Below are 19,804 nucleotides of genomic sequence, written 5' to 3' on the forward strand. Positions count from 1 at the left end.
TAAAGAATAAAATTAAAATCCCACAAAATATCATCGTTATTAAATTTTGGTATTTTTCCTTCTATATCTGAGTTAAGTTATCTTGTCCCACTGGATGGGTGGGACCAACAAAAGAATTTTCTTTTTCTGTTATGGCCAAATCTACTGTTTCAACCTGGGAGGATCTGTCAGTTTTCTCATAGTGTGCATCACAGAGTTTAAAACTACTTGGAAATACAGCCCAAGCTGGCTGTGCTTCTTCACCTGGTACCTGGCAGTCAGGACTAGAAGCTGGTGACACTTCTTTAATTAAAGAACTGAAGGAGGGAAAAAACAAAAACAAAAACAAAAACAAACAAAAAACAAACAAACAAAAAAAAACAACTGAAGGAGAAGTCTGAACCAACTTGAACTTCCTCTGCAACCTCAAGGGCACAGGTTTCTTTCGAAAGTATGAAAGCCACTGTCTGTAAGTTATCACCTTTTCTCTCACTTTCTCGTGGTTTCATTGACGTGTGATCAGCAGAGTTCACATCAGGCACCTCTTCAGGCTCAATTATTTCTTCCGCTGTCTCCTGAAGCTCTAAGCAGGGTAACGGGGCCTCCTGCTGCTGCTCCATTTCACCAGCGGATGCTTCTTCCCAGGGACTCGTGGGCGGTGATATGGTGAGAGTGAGGTCAAGGTCAGAATCCTCCTCTGATAACTCGAGGCTGACTTCCTCTCTATTCACAGATAGGCTGGTTTGTTTGGTAAATGCAGAATTAAATGTTTCAAAACTCATGTGTTCACTGTTTAGACCACTCTTGTCATTCTTTAGTTCTGAAGAGCCATCCGAAGCATTCCTCACTGATGGGATGCAGTCAAGTGAATCTTTTTCTTCCAAGGGATCAGAAGCTGACGATGAGACTACTTCTTCAAGCTGGGACGACTCTACAGTGTCTTCCGAAGAGATGCTGAAGAGACTCTGGCTCGACAGAAAACATTCTTGAGAGAGCTTCATTTCTTCTCTGGGTAACAAATAACTAGAACTTTTAACTAGTGATAATGCCTCTGTTACAAGGCAATTATCAGACGGCGATGGTGAGCCTGCAACAGCCTGCCCTTTCTGTAACGAACACATTTCTTTAGCAAGTATCTCTCTACTCACTGAGAAGGCACAAAGGTACTTAGCGCCTTGTTGTCCTGACATTGCCAGAGAGGGAACGTCCCTAAGACCCTGTGTCTTTTCAAATGCGGACACAGGATGTCTAAGGCTTGTAGCAGGTGATACTTGTTTAATCAACTCCACATTAAAGGGTGTAGGTTTATCAGCTCTGTTTACAACTTCTGTCTGTATCGGTGCATAGGCATTTTTTTCAAAACTGAATGTAACTCGTTCCAGATTAATCACTACATACTCCGTATCATCCTCCCCTTCCAAGGATGACTGACATTCTTTGATTATAAGGCTGCTATGCTGGATAAAGCCCTGCAAAGCACCTGTTTTTGTTTGCATTTTTGCATGAAAAACATCAACTTTGCTTTCAAGGGTGCTGTACACAGACTTTTGAAAAATCATTGACGGATTGCTGATCCCATCGTAAGTCCTGGCGAATGTGGACTGTGTGACAGTATCATTATAAGATGTCACCTGTGTGCCATCAAGTGGCTCAAAGGTTTTATCTTCAGCAGGAATAGAAGATCCATTAGTTTGGGTACTTCCAATGCTAGAAAGCACCAGATTAGAGGTCTCTAGTTTATCTGATGACTCTTGTTCGGCTTTCCCCCCAATTATCTGAAATGATAAAAGCAAAAGAAATAAATTAATTTAAAAAATCAAGGGCCAAATGGATCTTTTTTTCAAGCATTTACATATGTGAAGAACAGAACAGACAAAGATCAATTTTAGTTTGCTCTGTTCTTTTGAATCTTCATAGGGTAGAGATCAAGCAAATCCCTCTCTTCTTAGGCTTAAAATACCCCCCAAATAGGAATTTGTTTTATCTAAATACACACACACGAGAACTCCAAAACTTTCTTAGTTGCACAGCCTTGTTTTTTTTGTTTTTTTTTTAATGGACTTTTGGGAAGAAAAGTGGCTAGACCACTGGCAATTTAAAGACTTGAAAATGCAGACTGTTTGCTAAATAGCATCACTTAATTCAGAAATGCAGCAGTAGAGGAAAAAGTGCTCAATTAATTTAAATTATTTTTAGTAAGATTAAAAGATAATCTTTAAAGCAAAGAATAACTTATTTTAAACACCAGCTTTCAATTAGACTATAAATGCACTGTCATCTGGAATGTTCCCATGAGGAAACACTAATTATTATCTCTTGTACTCAGAATACACTGATAAGCAGCTTTCCCAAGGTATCAATCTCTATCCTGTTAAATAAAAGTCCCTTACCCCTTAGCTGTCTTCTTAGCTTATAACTGGACATAATCTCTCTCTCATTTTAATACCTCCCTATTCAACAAAGCAGCAGAAAACACAGTGCAGCTTGCATTAATAAACTCAACTAAAAGGACTGATTTAAACAGTACCAGAAAGGATTTAGCATAAACAGTAACAGAAATACCTCTGGACAATTTTGATAACCTCATAAAAAGGCTGTTTCTTTTCTTCTTTTTTTTAAAGGCTGAAGAATGGTCTTGTTCAGAATATGGTAAAGTGGATTGACCATACAGTTGACCTACACCTGTAGCTCTGGAACACTACGGCCACAGATTTCCTGCCAGATTTTGAAGCAGTCGTGTTGTAAGTCAGGACCTGTGTTTCAAATCTCTTGTTAAAAACATTTCTGCCTTAGTCAAAGAAAGACACTGACCTGAGCAATTGGCAGGGAGGAGCTGAGACTTGGTTTTAAGGGGACACGACTGGCCAGATACAAAGCGTAGAAAACTCTTGATGGCACACTCATTCTGAGAACAGTTCTATGACCCTCCCAATCGTACTGTGGCTGATAATGTTGGGCCATAGTCGAGAATCTCACCATGCCTGTGCTCTTAGTGAAATGAAAACTTTGATAATCCTAGTTTGCCCTAGAATAGGGAGTGGTACAGGATTTAAAGGTGTGTGCACCTTTAAAGTATGGGTACAGTATTCAAGAAGATGACGGAAACATGTTTCTAAGTATATGCTATAGAAAGTGTTAGGAATCGTTAATTTTAACATTCTACTTTCTACTTAATACTCTTTCATGTTTGCAAGAAAATCATTCCTAATTGGACATTACTAAAGTAAGTTAATATATATTACCACGACCGAAAATACTTTATAAGAAACTAGTGTGTGTATAAATATATATGTAATAATTAAAATCTGCCTGACTAGACATAAATACTTTCTTATTCTAAGGTAGTGATTTTATGTATCTCTTTGAGAATAAGATGAAATTTATGAACCCCATCCTCAGAAAAAGAACGCATACACACGTAACATATATTTTATGTGTACACATATAAACACACATATGTGCATATATATACATAAATACATCCACAGAATTAGACACTGAGAAACAGCTAGAGTGTCCAGATCTGAGTCTTGGCCGGACAATTTACTATGTGCCTCCAGGCCATTCTGTACTTCTCCATCCTCAGTCTTCTCACCTATAAGATGGGTGGCACGGTCCTTACCTCACCCGGCCGTGTGAGAATTAACTGAGCTAATGCGAGTGAAGGGCTCAGACCAGTCTCTGGCCCACAGCGTTCCACCAGTCTTCATTCTGATGAAGATGAGCATCTGCAGACACTCACAGACCCTCTGAGGCTCACCCCTGGACCTGCAAATCCCCACGGAAGCCCAGGTACAGAAACTCAATGTTAACACAGGCACTGAAGGTGCCCAAACCCATGTAAAATTATTCTGTAATAAATCTGCTCTGAAAGCTTAAAAAGGCAGGTATTTTGTCAATCCATTTACTTAGAATCTTGATACAACTTTTTAATTTGCTCCAATTAAAATTCGATTATCAGGCTTCCCTGGTGGCGCAGTGGTTAAGAGCCTGCCTGCCGATGCAGGGAATACAGGTTCGTGCCCCAGTACGGGAAGATCCCACATACCACGGAGCGGCTGGGCCCGTGAGCCGTGGCCGCTGAACCCGCGCATCTGGAGCCTGTGCTCCGCAAAGGAAGAGGCCACAACAGTGAGAGGCCCGCGTACCGCAAAAAAAAAAAAAAAAAAAAAAAAAAAAATTCGATTATCCGTCCTATCAGTTGAGAACAGTGAAATGAAACAAAGTGTATTTTTCATATTTACAAACAGTTATCTGCAGACTATGAGAGGTCTGGCATTTTATTTACTGTCTCAGGATTTGTTTTCTGTTTTGGTGGTACGCGGGCCTGTCACTGTTGTGGCCTCTCCCGTTGCGGAGCACAGGCTCCGGACGCGCAGCCTCAGCGGCCACGGCTCACGGGCCCAGCCGCTCCGCGGCATGTGGGATCTTCCCAGACCGGGGCACGAACCCGTGTCCCCTGCATCGGCAGGCGGACTCTCAACCACTGCGCCACCAGGGAAGCCCTCAGGATTTGTTTTTAAAAATATTTTTTAATATATTCAATTTTAGTTTCCTTTAAGGTTTATCAAAGATTTTTTATATTTATTATTACTGCATTTGATCCATAAACACTATTATAGGTAAACAGAATAAGTATTATTCACCTCTTTTAAAAGATAATAAGCTCAGAGAACAAGTAATTTGCCCCAAATCATACAACTAAAAAGCTACATAATTATGGTTGGCTCCCAGATCATCTGAGGCCTACGATTTTTTTCCTCCTTTTGTTTCTTCAATCAGGATGGTAGATAAGCTCCACCTGCAGACAATCCAGACTTTGTAAACTAAGTTTCTGGCATTCTAATCCTTTACATAGCTAGAGAATCCACTTTCCTAAAAGAAACCAATGCCTTGTTATGAATGTGATTTTACGTACAAAAAATATTTCTTCAAAAATAACACCAGCATTTACAGTATTCAGCTTTACCTACCTCATTATTACAGGAATAGATGAAATTCTGGCTTTCTGGGGTCTCTGGATGACCTGCTGTTGCAAACATTTCTTTCTGTTCATTCTGCACCCAAAGCTCCAAGCCTCTCACAGGCGGTGGTTTCATGAAAGGAAGCAGGGGGTCAGTGATTGGGAAGGACACTTTGGCAGTAGGACCTCTGGGAGCCTCATTAGTCTCCAACAGAGGGTCTACGGAGCACCTTTCCACACCGGAGGACTCTTCAATTTCACTGAATTCAAACGATTCTAACGTGCTATTTATGCACACGTATTTTGCTGGGTTGCTGTGTTCTACTACTTTTCGGGATGATTGTATGACTTTGTTTTGATTGCTATAAAACAGAGCTACCCACATATGAAGTAAAAGCTTCACTTCTTCCATGGTATCTGGTAAATCAGTATTCCAAGGCCTGAGATTTTAAAGAAAGAAGAAACCAAAATCATTGAAAATGACTGTTTTAGTTGATTATCTTATAAGTAAGTGCCTTAATTATTAACCTTAGTTTTTGTGTTCATTTTTATTTTAAAAATTACATGAACATGAAACAATGAGTAAAATAAAAATGAAGTTGATATAACAAATAATTACAGTGAATCTGCTTGGTATTATTCCCAAGTTACTGGATTTTACACACTTCCTTCTCCCTCCCCAGAGTTTAGCACAAGTATCCCTTCTCGCTACATTTATCTCAACAGAAAAGTTCATCCGTTTTCATCCAGGGTCACTCCCACTCACCCGTGTAGTGCTCTGACTACAGTCTTCTCCAGGGGGTTGTTGCTATACTTACTTGCCGTCTAAGCTGAACACGTAATCTGCTTCCCATACGAAAGTGACCTTAAAGGAGCCGTCACAGCTGAATACGGCACGAGAGCGGCAGAAGTCCTGCAGGCTGGAGGGCAGCACCCCGCTCCTGCGCCTGAGCGCTGGGGCCTCGGAAAGCTGCTGCAGTGGGGAGGTGACCTGCTGATGCCGAAATGGCATCACTTTCCCCACTGGGGTTCCCGCTTCAGGGCCTTTTGTGCCATTCTTGGCAAACGCAGGGCCTGGGGCCCCTCTCTGCTGTAGATGCTTCTTTGAATGTTCTGCAAGGAGCAGGGCATAGGAACGCTCCACAGCAATGACAGAGCTTTGGCTTGCGTCGGAACTTTCTAGGGTTTCCTCGGGCAGTGCTGACTGGGCTTCTGCAGGGGCCTGAATGCCAGCAACCAAGCTTTCTTCCTCCTGGCTGACCGTGGGGTCTGATGTCAGATTACTCTTATCAGAGGAGGGCTTGGATGACGGTCCACCTTTTTGACTTTTAACTCTTCTATGATATTCATGGTCTGATGTACCACGCAAAGAATGTTCTTTAGAAAGCAAAACATCGTTCTGTGGCAATTCAGAGGAGCAGGGCAAGTTTCTGGGCTCAGAGGATGGTGTGGTAGAGGTAGCAGCGCTTAATGCAAGATCAGCCAACATATTTAGGGCCTGGGAGTCACAGTTGACAATGGAGTTTTCAGGTGGGTCTTCTGGAGCCACTGTGATATTTTCTGGTTGAGCTGTACTTATGCTAATAACATCTTCTTGACCATCTGAAATTTCTGATTGAAGCTGTGAAGAAGTTTTTCCTTTGGCTTCAGCATAAAAGAAAAAAAGACACATAACACTTGATTTCCATAGAATTAATTCTTTGTCATATTCCTATGGTTCAGTGAAAATCAACAGTTAAGTCAACATATTCAAGAAAAACCTCTTGATATGTTGCATAAATTGTATGTTAAATTTTTATTACCAGAGTGAGGTCTTGTCCAACTTCCTGATGTATTATAATGTATTTACCAAGGAACAAGTCTTAAGGAATGTGCATATTAATTTAAAAAGAAATCACCCTTCAAAACTGCATGTACTCAGGCTTCCCTGGTGGCGCAGTGGTTAAGAGTCTGCCTGCCGATGCAGGACATACGGGTTCGTGCCCCGGTCCAGGAAGATCCCACATGCCACGGAGCGGCTGGGCCCGTGAGCCGTGGCCGCTGAGCCTGCGCGTCCGGAGCCTGTGCTCCGCAACGGAAGAGGCCACAACAGTGAGAGGCCCGCGTACCGCAAAAAAACAAAAACAAACAAACAAAAAAAACCTGCATGTACTGACCTACACACAAGGCATACTGCTCAGCTAAAGAAATATACAAAGAGAAAAAAACAAAAACAAGAAAACAAGACTCCTGCCCTCAGAGAGCTTACAATCTAGTGAGAATCTAAGAATTTCTAAGTTTAAAGTGTATATCATAGAAGGTTAATGTACTTTCTTAGAAATCATTTCCCTTGGCAAGTTATTAGAGAAACCACCTAAGTTCAAAATAGAGATGATTTTTAACCGTACTGATGTTTAATTATAATACGTTACGATACAAATAAAAAATGAGAAAAGTAAGAATATTCAGAATCGCCAATTAATTTCAAGTTTTAAAACTTCAGTTTCTGCATTAAAAACATTTCCTCTCTATTCTATCTGCAAAAAAGCAAATCTCCTCATCTACTGATAATTCTCCTTACAGCAGGTACTCAAATCTACCCACTGGCATTCGGTCAGAAAACTAACATTCTCAGGTGGTTTACTTGCCTTCTCAGGACTTTGATTCAGCCTTTTAAAATGTGATTATCATGAAGGACAAAGTTCTCAACAATACTGGGCAGTGAGTCCCTGTAGCAGGTGGCTGGATGGACAGAAAAGCCAACTGTGCTCCTCTTTATAATTAGCAGTAGCAGGTCTGAAATAAATTACTAACCTGTCTGCAAAGCCCAATGACAGTACATTTACAGAGAAAACTCTGGCCTATGAGGTCATCAAACAGAATGACAAGAGTGTGTGTATGGTGAGGAGGGTAAAATTAATCAACCACTGCCCAGTTTTTATTTAAAATATCAAAGCCCAACGGGGTGAGGTACGAGAAAGTGGCCCAAAGAGGGCTGTCTCGTGAACCCTCCGGGTGTACTGGAAACACATTCATTTTAGGATCTGATGTGTTTACTGACACTAAGTTCATTCTATCCTTAAATACTATGGTTCTTACACTGAGTATCACTATGAGGAAGGTCGAATATAGAGAACACTGTATTGAGTCAAGAAAAAGGGTTCATTTTCATATGTGTCATTTCAGGTAAATCATTTAATAACTGACTTGCTAGAGGTTTTCAATTAATTAAAAATACAATACTGATCATCTATCTCTTTTAAGAAATATAGATAAAATGATGCCAAATAAATTATAAAAAATTAAAGAGTTCAGTAAATAAAAACTATATTGAAAACTTTAAAAAGGACAGAAAACCATTAGTTTCAGTAACAAAATGATTGAGCCTTCTTAAACTCTGATATTTCAAGTAAAGGAAATGAAGTGGATTAGCATGGGTGATTAAGAAATAAAAGAAAAAATTAACACATTATTTAAAAGGTGGTAATCTTAAAATTTTAACTTGGAATGTGGCTGCACAATATATACAGACACTTGCAATACAAATCGCCCTATTTCTGAATACCCATTCTGGAAACTTTTCATTTTCTGGGCTCACTTTTCTGCCAATGCCCAGTTGCACACCTCCTCCCACTAATCGATTAGCCTACAAGTATATAGAAGCCAATTCAGCACAAGGAATTCTAATGACAAGGCTGGGAATACAATGCATTATGTATGTATCTATACTCATCCTGTTTACAAACTAATTGGAAAGACAGGACCAAGACACACCAGATGATTGGAAAATAGTATGAATTAACTCTTTAACGTTCTCAAAAACCCAAAAAAGAAATGGAAAAAAAAGGAGAAATGAGTGCAGATCAGAGCATCAGGAAATGACTCCGGGTGGACTTAGCTGAGCAGAGGGGACTGCACAGGAGTGACAACAGGCGTGGTTCGTGTGGGTGGCACCATGTGCCTGGCAGGGAAGGCACGCATTGGGAAACGGCAGGAGAGAAATGTGCACCCGTGGGTAAGACCACCTCGTAACTGCCTGGGGAGACAAGCAGAGAGGCTGTGTTGGGTATGACTCTCTACAGGCTGTACGGTGATATGACTGAGGAGCTTTCAGAAAAATCTTCAGCCATAAACAACATTAGCGAAACTGAGGAAAGGGACTTCCCTGTGGTCCAGTGGTTAAGACTCTGCGCTTCCAATGCAGGCAGTGTGGGTTCGATCCCTGGTCAGGGAACCGAGATCCCACATGCTGCAAGGTGTGGCCGAAAAAATTTTTTTAAACAATGAGGAAAGAAAAAACCAAGCTCATCCATAATACCATCACCCCAACAAAACAAGAGTTTCTTTCCCTGAATTCCACTAAATTTGAGGCTTTTAAAAAACCTAAAGGTAGATGAGAGAAAGTAGAATCATGAGATTAGACAGAAAACTGATGGAAATACAGAGATATGAGGAAATGAAGGTTTTTCTAAACAAAAAACACCACCACACATACAACACAGTAGGACTCAATACCGAAGATACTGTAAAATGTATAGATTTTGCAGCTTGGTGGAGCTGCACTCTACTCAGAGAGACGGGTGTGAAGAGGGACATGGAGCTGGGAGAAAAGTGAGGTCCGCGGTGATGAGGGAACGTGCCAGCAACGAGGAGGTTCCAGCAGGTGGAACACGGAACCAGCAGTCAGCTGCTGGCTCACAGAAGGAGACTTGGTTATTCACTTCCGCACAAGTAGAAGTAGAAAAGTAAAACTGCTTTTAAAATTAATTTAATGCCTTTTGAAACCAAATACAGGGGCTTCCCTGGTGGCGCAGTGGCTGAGAGTCCGCCTGCCGATGCAGGGGACACGGGTTCGTGGCCCGGTCCGGGAAGATCCCACATGCCGCGGAGCGGCTGGGCCCGTGAGCCACGGCTGCTGAGCCTGCGCGTCTGGAGCCTGTGCTCCGCAACGGGAGAGGCCACAGCAGTGAGAGGCCCACGTACCGAAAAAAAACAAGAAAAAATACAAGTGAAATACAGGATTCGAGATTACTGACTGCTTTGAACCATGTCTTTACAGTTCCCTCTGGACAAACTTATAATATCTTCTATAACTGATTATGGTCCAGAAAAATACTGCCAGATGCTACCTGCTTGTGAATTTAGTCATTAAAAAAGGCCATTTATACTTTAACTCTGCTAAACAGTTCATGTTCAGGCTTTCTGCAGAATGAAAAGTAGGGTCTATTTAGTGAAGGTATGAATCTTGGCACTTTCTTATTTATTCACAATGGGAAACCAAGTTACTTGTCCTGTCAGTGTCTGAACTAAAGAAGACCACAAGAACGTGACAGATTTCAACTGATCTTATACTGTTTCAATATACTACTTTATAATCTCGATTAGTCTGTATTACGGTGCTGAAATTTACAGGAAGAGGACTTCTTACCAGGTTGTGGCTGCTTTCTGATTCTGGGATTCTGATTGCCTTTTACTATATTTTCCCTCTGTTTTTGTGGAGAATTCTTCACAGGTGGCTCAGCCCTTGGAACAGTTTTGACTGGAGATGTCTCTCGTTTCCTTGCCCTTTTAGCATTCGTTGACCCTGGAACATCTTTAGAAATAGGAGCTTCTTGGTTTTTCCAATCCAATTTGGTTGTCTGTACAAACTGTGCAGTCAGCACTTCAGCACCTTATGCAGAAAAGACACCGTTTTCTAAGGGGTAGGGGGCGCACATATTTATCAGCATAGCTTTCCTTTGATTTGTTTTGGGGGGAAACTTTAATAATGGGGAATAAAATATAAAATTTGGGGTATTTCATTAAAAGATTTTTGAACTTGCTAAGTGTTGGTCTATATCCCTAATTAGGATTAGGAGAAAAATATCAGAGTAATAACTTTATAGAAACAAGGCATGACTTAATTTTTAAAAAAGATTCCATAATCTTTGCTGACTGATGTGGCAGGTAAGGCTGAACATGCTAGTTCACAGCACAGGGTGACGGATAATTCAATTTACACAAAAGCGACACAGCTCCCATAAAGCCATATGGTTAAAACCATGATCACACTGTAGAGAAGAGACTGTAGGTTCACAAAGAGCCATCTTACATATTTTCCTTCACTACACCTAAATATCAAAGCTTTAACACTGCCTGAAAAATCATCTCTTAAGAGAAGACAGAGGAAGGTACATTGAAGAAAGTCCTCTTCTGATTTAACTTCCTATAAATCTATTATAATTGCTCATTTCTCTTACAAAATGCTCAGCTTTACTTCTCGCAGGGAGGGAAGGAAAGAACTAAAGGTGGGGGCACATGAGGAGAAAAAACTATTAACAACCTGCTTGTATCACACGCAGAAAGTGTTTCAATCCTTTAAGAGTTAAAAAAAAATGTTAATAAATGTTCCCTGTGAAAACGTTTTCCCCATTGACGATATAAAATAATCACACGTGTGAATGTTTGCAAATATTTTAAAATCACGTTATATGGAAAATACTATTTCTAATTGATTGAGAACAGAAAACATATTAAACAGTTTCAGAATGTGATGGTTATTAGTGAAATGTAGAAAAGAGACCAGTTTCATTTTATTCTTTTGAAGGTTAGAAAAATAAACGGTTTTTTAAAAAAGCTTTTAGACTCTCTTAATGTTGTACATTTCCCTGGGTCTAATTATTTTCTTCCCTACTAAACTATCAAAGGCAATAAAGCAGCAGTTTTGTTTTTAGAGTAAGACTTCTGATTTTATACTGGTTACAATTTCTAAAATTTTTAGCATAAAAAAAGGCAAAATATAAGTCAAGCAGGAAAACTGTTAAGACTAAATTAAGAAGAGAAAGAAAATAAGATGAGATGATCAAGACTAGGGGAAGCGTAACATCTGCACGGGCGGGAGGGGAACATCTCTCACAACCTAGGTCCTGCGAGGAAAAGGAGAAACACGAAACAGGTGACCCTGCACGGACTGCCCTGCTTATTTGCATCACTCAATGACATGTTTCTCAAGCTGCATGCAATAACCCATGGGTGTATTATAAAATAAACTTAATGGGCTGCAACCAGAATTCTTTGTTAAATGAAACAGAAGATATCAGATTGTATTACACATAGTTAGGGTAAATGCTTCCTGAAATTTCTGTTTCAGTAATGTATGAATTTGTGTGTACTGGACTACAATATACAATGTATTTCTTTTCTATTTTTTTTTGAGCTTTTGTGGTATTATATTTAGTCATCTTGGCTGGTTTAATCACATCGTTGTTGTTGTTCATTTTTTGGCCACACTCTGTGGCATGTTGTGTCTTAGTTCCCTGACCAGGGATCAAACCCGTGCCCTGTGCACTGGAAGTGTGGAGTTGTAACCACTGTACTGCCAGGGACATCCCTAAAACATATTTCTTATAGTGGATGAAATTAGCACACTTGAGAAACAGTGACAACATATATGTTGAATTATAGGTAATTTATTTAATACCTTTAAAATGGTTCATATAGAGAGAAACCCAATATGGTTGGCCTGGAATTTGTGAGGAAATGTAGAGTGTGAGTTGCTGCTTCATACTGCCGTTCTTTCTACCACCCTCCTAAACACACACACACACACACAATTTCTCAAACTATAATTGGCCAGAAATAACTACTTGTTAAACCACAGGGTAAAATCTTAATTATCTAGGATCCTGGGGATCCACACACCTCCAGTGTTTCTTCTTTAGGCATCAGAATTTTAAAATTCAAAATACTATAGATAGGGTTGGCAAATTTTTTCTGTGAAGGGCCAGACCTCAGTCACAGCCGCCCACCTGTGCCAGCACAGTGAAGTACAGAGACAACAGGTAATGCCTGAGGGACCCTTTGGCCCAAGTCTGCTCACCTCTTCGCTAAGGGGTCATAGAGCATAAGTTCCCTAGTTTTAAACAAAATACACCACACATAATCTGAGATGACTCTAAGCCAAAATTGTGTTATTTGTCGTGCTCTGTTCACTGAAGTGCATTTGACTAACATTAAATGGCTCTGGACGCTGATTCTCCCTCAGTTTTCAGGGGGCAACAAAACCACTTGAGGAACTGTTTCAATATATATGTCTCGAGGCCACTGGACCTTGTTTCAGTAGGTCTGTAGTAGGATCCAGACGACCACTTTTAAAACACACAAAGGATTAGAAATTCTGCCCCAGGATGCTCTAGTTCTGGGAGAGTCCAGGCACTTTCCCCCCTCTTTAAACATGTTCAGGCTATCACTTATCAGTTTTTGCCATCTGTTCTTAGTGTGCCTGATTTTAGCAGATCCTCTTCTTCCACTCGAATTTGTCCGAGGACAGTTCAGAAACTGAATGACCTTATTTCTTAGACAGGTAAGTAAATAACTGAGTGATGATTTGAGCAGTTTTACAAGTGAAATACAAGCTTTTGGTGGGTGGGCTTTTGTCCTATTTCTTGATTTTCATGTCATCTAGATTAGCGCTTCTCCAACTTTAGCATGCACACAGATCACCTGGAGAGAGCTAACGGACACTGTCTAGCTACAGTCCAGGATGGTCACACAGGAACAGGGTTAACACACAACAGTTATTACTAATTGCTCATCTGAAAATCCATACAGACCATGCTTACCGTTTTCCCTTTTCTGACGGAACTTGAGAGTTGTGCGAGAGTCTGGACGCTTCTTTGCTCCACCACGAGTTCTTCTGGGAAAGGGACGGCACAACTTCACCCTTTTACTCTGTACCATGGGCAGCGTGCCTGCTTTTCTCTTACGCTGAACTCTCAGATTTGATGCGGGACTTAATGGGACCAGAGCTCCCTGCCTTGCTTTAAACATCTCTTCAGAATTCTTTTGTGTTTGTGTTTCTTTTCTTACTTCTGCCGCTGAGTCGTGAAATTCAGCACCTGGAGTCATAACTAAAGAAAATCCAGCATCACAAATTCCATCTGAAATACCTTATTTCTTAGACAGGTAAGTAAATAACTGAGTGATGATCTGAGCAGTTTTACAAGTGAAATACAAGCTATTGGTGGGTGGGCTTTTGTCCTATTTCTTGATTTTCATGTTATCTAGATTAGCGCTTCTCCAACTTTAGCATGCACACAGATCACCTGGAGAGAGCTAACGGACACTGTCAAGCTACAGTCCAGGATGGTCACACAGGAACAGGGTTAACACACAACAGTTATTACTAATTGCTCATCTGAAAATCCATACAGACCATGCTTACCGTTTTCTCTTTTCTGACGGAACTTGAGAGCTGTGCGAGAGTCTGGACGCTTCTTTGCTCCACCACGAGTTCTTCTGGGAAAGGGACGGCACAACTTCACCCTTTTACTCTGTACCACGGGCAGCGTGCCTGCTTTTCTCTTACGCTGAACTCTCAGATTTGATGCGGGACTTAATGGGACCAGAGTTCCCTGCCTTGTTTTAAACATCTCTTCAGAATTCTTTTGTGTTTCTGTTTCTTTTCTTACTTCTGCCGCTGAGTTGTGAAATTCAGCACCTGGAGTCATAACTAAAGAAAATCCAGCATCACAAATTCCATCTGAAATACCTTATTTCTTGGACAGGTAAGTAAATAACTGAGTGATGATTTGAGCAGTTTTACAAGTGAAATACAAGCTTTTGGTGGGTGGGCTTTTGTCCTATTTCTTGATTTTCATGTTATCTAGATTAGCGCTTCTCCAACTTTAGCATGCACACAGATCACCTGGAGAGAGCTAACGGACACTGTCAAGCTACAGTCCAGGATGGTCACACAGGAACAGGGTTAACACACAACAGTTATTACTAATTGCTCATCTGAAAATCCATACAGACCATGCTTACCGTTTTCTCTTTTCTGACGGAACTTGAGAGTTGTGCGAGAGTCTGGACGCTTCTTTGCTCCACCACGAGTTCTTCTGGGAAGGGGACGGCACAACTTCACCCTTTTACTCTGTACCACGGGCAGCGTGCCTGCTTTTCTCTTACGCTGAACTCTCAGATTTGATGCCGGACTTAATGGGACCAGAGCTCCCTGCCTTGCTTTAAACATCTCTTCAGAATTCTTTTGTGTTTCTGTTTCTTTTCTTACTTCTGCCGCTGAGTCGTGAAATTCAGCACCTGGAGTCATAACTAAAGAAAATCCAGCATCAATAAATTCCATCTGAAATACCGTACTTCTTAGACAGGTAAGTAAATAACTGAGTGATGATTTGAGCAGTTTTACAAGTGAAATACAAGCTATTGGTGGGTGGGCTTTTGTCCTATTTCTTGATTTTCATGTTATCTAGATTAGCGCTTCTCCAACTTTAGCATGCACACAGATCACCTGGAGAGAGCTAACGGACACTGTCAAGCTACAGTCCAGGATGGTCACACAGGAACAGGGTTAACACACAACAGTTATTACTAATTGCTCAGCTGAAAATCCATACAGACCATGCTTACCGTTTTCTCTTTTCTGACGGAACTTGAGAGTTGTGCGAGAGTCTGGACGCTTCTTTGCTCCACCACGAGTTCTTCTGGGAAAGGGATGGCACAACTTCACCCTTTTACTCTGTACCACGGGCAGCGTGCCTGCTTTTCTCTTACGCTGAACTCTCAGATTTGATGCGGGACTTAATGGGACCAGAGCTCCCTGCCTTGCTTTAAACATCTCTTCAGAATTCTTTTGTGTTTCTGTTTCTTTTCTTACTTCTGCCGCTGAGTCGTGAAATTCAGCATTTGGAGTCATAACTAAAGAAAATCCAGCGTCACAAATTCCATCTGAAATACATGGAGACTGAGGACAGTCTGCCAATAAGTCTAGTGCAGTAGATACTTCCAAAATGTACCCATTAGGATTTGAAGAATAAGATCTCAACTGAGTTAAAGACTGTAAAGGGCACTTTTCAGCTGGAGGAGTCAAGTCAAAACCACTGGACACTTTGCCAAAGAATGCAGTCTCTTTAATTCCATCCTGAGAAGCAGCAGTCAATGAAGGACTTTTGTCCACCTTGTACAGTTCTTGGAGATTATGCTTTACTAATGTGTTTGGACAGATTCCTTTTTCAGAAAATGATTTCTTTGCTTCCAGCAGGGCACAATTAAGGGCAGGTAAAATAGGTACCACCTTCAATGAGATGTCATCTTCAACTTTCAAGTCTTTCAGCCCTAAAATGTATACACATGTATTAAAAACCCAAAGTTCTTGTTTTTTCAAAAACATGCAGGAAAAAACGCTTTAGATTACAAAATTACAGGATGGTTAAATATGATACAGTGTTTCAAATGGTAATCTAAATAGCAATTAATAGAAGACTTATGGATGCACTTAATGAACATATATTATCTCCATATATATGAAAACACGCACACACAGAACCAAAAAAGAGTCACTCAGATGGGATCATCAGGTGAGAATGAAGAAGGCAGGCCTGCCTGCAGCTCCATCTCATCTGACCAGGAGCCCAGCGTGGGCTCAATGCACCGGCATTTAGAGTTGGCAGAATTACTTTTCTATTCTCATTTTCTGCTTTTAAAATGTATCTAATCTGTACCTTATATGACCTACTTCAAATTCTCTTAAGAAGGTAGTCACAGGTGCAAACTTTCAGTTATAGGATAAATAAGTACTAAAGATGTAATGTACAACATAATAAAAAATAATTAACACTGCTGACGTTACATATGAAAGTTAAGAAAGTAAATACTGGGACTTCCCTGGTGGCGCAGTGGTTGAGAATCCACCTGCCTTTGCAGGGTACACGGGTTCGAGCTCTGGTCTGGGAAGATCCCACATGCCATGGAGCAACAAAGCCCGTGCACCACAACTACTGAGCCTGCGCTCTAGAGACTGCGAGCCACAACTACTGAGCTTGCATGCCACAACTACCGAAGCCCGCGTGCCTAGAGCCAGTGCTCTGCAACAATAGAAGCTACCACAATGAGAAGCACGTGCACTGCAATGAAGAGTAGCCCCCGCTAGCCGCAACTAGAGAAAGCCTGCAGCAACGAGGACCCAACGCAGCCAAAGAAGGAAAAAGAAAGGAAATACTAATAGTTCTCATCACAAGGGAAAAAATGTTTTTTCTATTTTCTTTAATTTTGTATCTATATGATATGATGGATGTTCACTAGAATTACTGTGGTAGTTGTTTCATAATGTATGTAAGTCAAATCTTTATGCTGGTAAACCCTAAACTTATATAGTGCTGTATGTCAATTATATAATATCTCAATAAAACTGGAAGAAACTAGAGTTACAACACAAACCAGTTGAACTAAAAGAAAGTAAACCCTAAGTAACCCCCAACTCTCATGGTAACTACTGGTATATATTTCATCACCTTCTCTAGCAAATGCAATTTTTTAATATTATGTAACTAGACTGACTAGTCTGTATTTTACTTCCTCTCCCTGGTTCACTCTCTGACTGAAATGCTAATTTTTCAGCAACTCAATAACCTAAAGGAAAAGAGTACAGGAAAAAAGAGAAAAGGTCAGGTCACTGAGAAATAGGTAATAAAATCCTAGAAAATGTAATTTATCAGTAATAAAAAACCCACAGATAATAAAGACCTTTGGTGCCTACTAAACTGAAGTACACCATTCTTTTTAACGAAAAAGTAACTGCAAAATTAAGAAACACCTAGCTGAATACGTTTATACTTGAGCAGGTATCAGGAAAAGAATGGCAAATAAAAATAAATGGGAAAATGTGGCTAGCCATTAAAATAAAAATTCCTTTCTCTGCAGTTCATTTAGATAGTAAAAGGAAAAATAAAACATGACAAAGTTCTTATGTACTGCTAACAGTTCACGATAAAGCAGCAGTTTTCTAGACAACTTCATTATTTCAAGAATTTGGAAAGGCAGAAGTCAGAACGATTTGTAACAGGCTATTATGAAATCTAAGAAAAAGAACTTTTTAAGTCTGCTAAGCGAAGAGTCACTCAATTTAAAACAAATAACCACAGCACTGAACATTTCTGAGTCACCAGAAATAGAAAAGTGTCTTAACGAACTAGAGGAGGCTGTGAGCATTGAACACAACAATCCAATGTTTACTCAAAAAGAAATCCTGTGCTGTTCAGCCCCAAATGGTACAGGAACTAATGTTTCTTATTCAGGTGGTAGTGTACACCTAAAAATAAGAATAAAGGCAGAGCTCCTGCATACGGAGGGAGGCAGTGTGGGAACAGAGCTGGAAGCCAGCTCAGACTCAGCTGTTTGACCTTGGGCAAGTTTAAGTTTCAGTTTCCTCATCTTTGAAATGGTCACAATAAAAGTACCTATTAAGGGCTGTGAAATCAATTGTGCCTAGCAGAATATCAATGTAGTAAATGCTTGAAAAATGCAAGCAGCTATCGCCATTATGTTATTATAACTGGTAATATTTTGCTTATTCCAAACAGGTAATGCCAGCAGTTCTCTGCTTTGAGTAGCTGAATACAATTTAAAAACATCAATTAAAAAAATTTTTTGGATTGGTTGTAGCTTTATAAATACTATATACAAATCATGTTTAAACATACACAGTGTGATTATAAAACAATGAGGAAAATTTCCTCATGTGACAAAAAGAAATGACTCATTTACTTTATTTATTTGCTCAGCAAGCATTTATCATTTTTTAGGTGCCTGACATTGCTAAGCAGTAGGGATGCAGTAGAATACAAGAAAGGCAGGCATTAAATAATTATAAAAATAAATATTTAAATTATATTGGTGAAAAGCCTAGGGGTCCTCATTGAAGGAAGAAGAGTGGTGATGGGAATAAATAAAGTGATATTTAAACTGACACCTGACAGCTATGGGTAAGTGGCTAGACCAGCACTTCTCCTCCAATTTTATTCATTATCTACCCCCACCAAAGACAGCCTTTCTAGACTTTGTTTCCTAACTGCCCTCTGAAATTCTAATACCACAGATATACTGTATATCTATTTACAGACTGCAGGAGCAATATTTTTTGCCCCAGCAGGCAATTCCTGGTTCTGGCTTGGGGGGCGATCAACATCATCTGATCAGGGGGAAGGAGACAAGTAGTCCAGACAGAGGGAAGTGCTTCTGTGAGGACCTTAAGTCCTACTGACGGGGAGACTATGATAAAACCAACTCCCAGCTCTTGTTGTTCAATAACAAATGAATCCAGTTTTGGACATGCTGAATGTGAGGACCATCTGAGACATTTAAGTAGAAAGAAATGTCCATAGGCAGGTGGATATCTGAGCATGGAGCAGACAGGAAAGGATAAGCCTACAAAGAAAGGAGATGAAGGATTAACCAGGGAGAGTAAAGGAAGAAAGTTATTTAAGAGAAGAAAAGAGTTACCAGGGTCATATGCTGCTGAGAGTTTAAGATGAGGACTGAAAAATGGCCCACAGGTGCAGTGAACTGCCAGTCCTGGTCCTTACCTGCTGACGGGGATGAATGGAATAAATGCAACCCGTGAAGACCCATCTGCTCCTCTCCAAAACCTACACAGAATGAGAATCAGAAGAAACGTGAGGTTGCTGATCTTATACAATAAAAGTAAACATACTGAAAAACATTTATTCAAAAAGTTGTTCTTACTTGTTTCTGACATTAAGGCTGACGACGTAAGTAAAATGAAAAATTCTCGATCTTCTAAGCATTTGACGATTGCCTTAAACATAAAATAGCAAGAAAGAAGATTCAATTCCTCTCTCCTTCTCCCTCTACCACATTCTTCAGTGATTTTTAAGCTCATGAAAAGTTAAAGAAAAAAATTCTTGAAATGTCAGTATTTATGGGAATCAGGACAATTTTGTCCCCAGTATCAGAAACTGCAAGCTCCTTAGCATTCAAGTAATCTTGGCCTTGTTATGGCTACATATAATAAATAACTAGAACATCATGGGTTAGTTTTAGGATAGTGTTCAATTACATAACAAATCAATCAGAAACAATGTCTTTCAT

The 19,804-nt window shown here is 40.2% G+C and overlaps 1 protein-coding gene across 1 annotated transcript; it reads right to left on the bottom strand.

The window, feature by feature from the left end:
• Nucleotides 1–271: 271 nt before the first annotated feature.
• On the bottom strand, nucleotides 272–16,128 carry LOC149749496 (protein TASOR 2-like). The gene is given in 6 exon segments (XM_089908627.1): nucleotides 272–1,754; nucleotides 4,953–5,382; nucleotides 5,709–5,761; nucleotides 5,763–6,586; nucleotides 10,350–10,592; nucleotides 15,329–16,128. Coding segments are annotated over 6 exon segments (3,780 nt in total). The 5' UTR covers nucleotides 16,089–16,128; the 3' UTR covers nucleotides 272–284.
• Between the last annotated feature and the right edge of the window lie 3,676 nt (nucleotides 16,129–19,804).

The sequence above is a fragment of the Delphinapterus leucas genome, chromosome 3 (genome assembly GCF_059928025.1).
Source record: "Delphinapterus leucas isolate spDelLeu-1000000601 "Yukka" chromosome 3, BTC_Dleu_Yukka2, whole genome shotgun sequence".
In the NCBI taxonomy this organism is placed as follows: domain Eukaryota; kingdom Metazoa; phylum Chordata; class Mammalia; order Artiodactyla; family Monodontidae; genus Delphinapterus; species Delphinapterus leucas.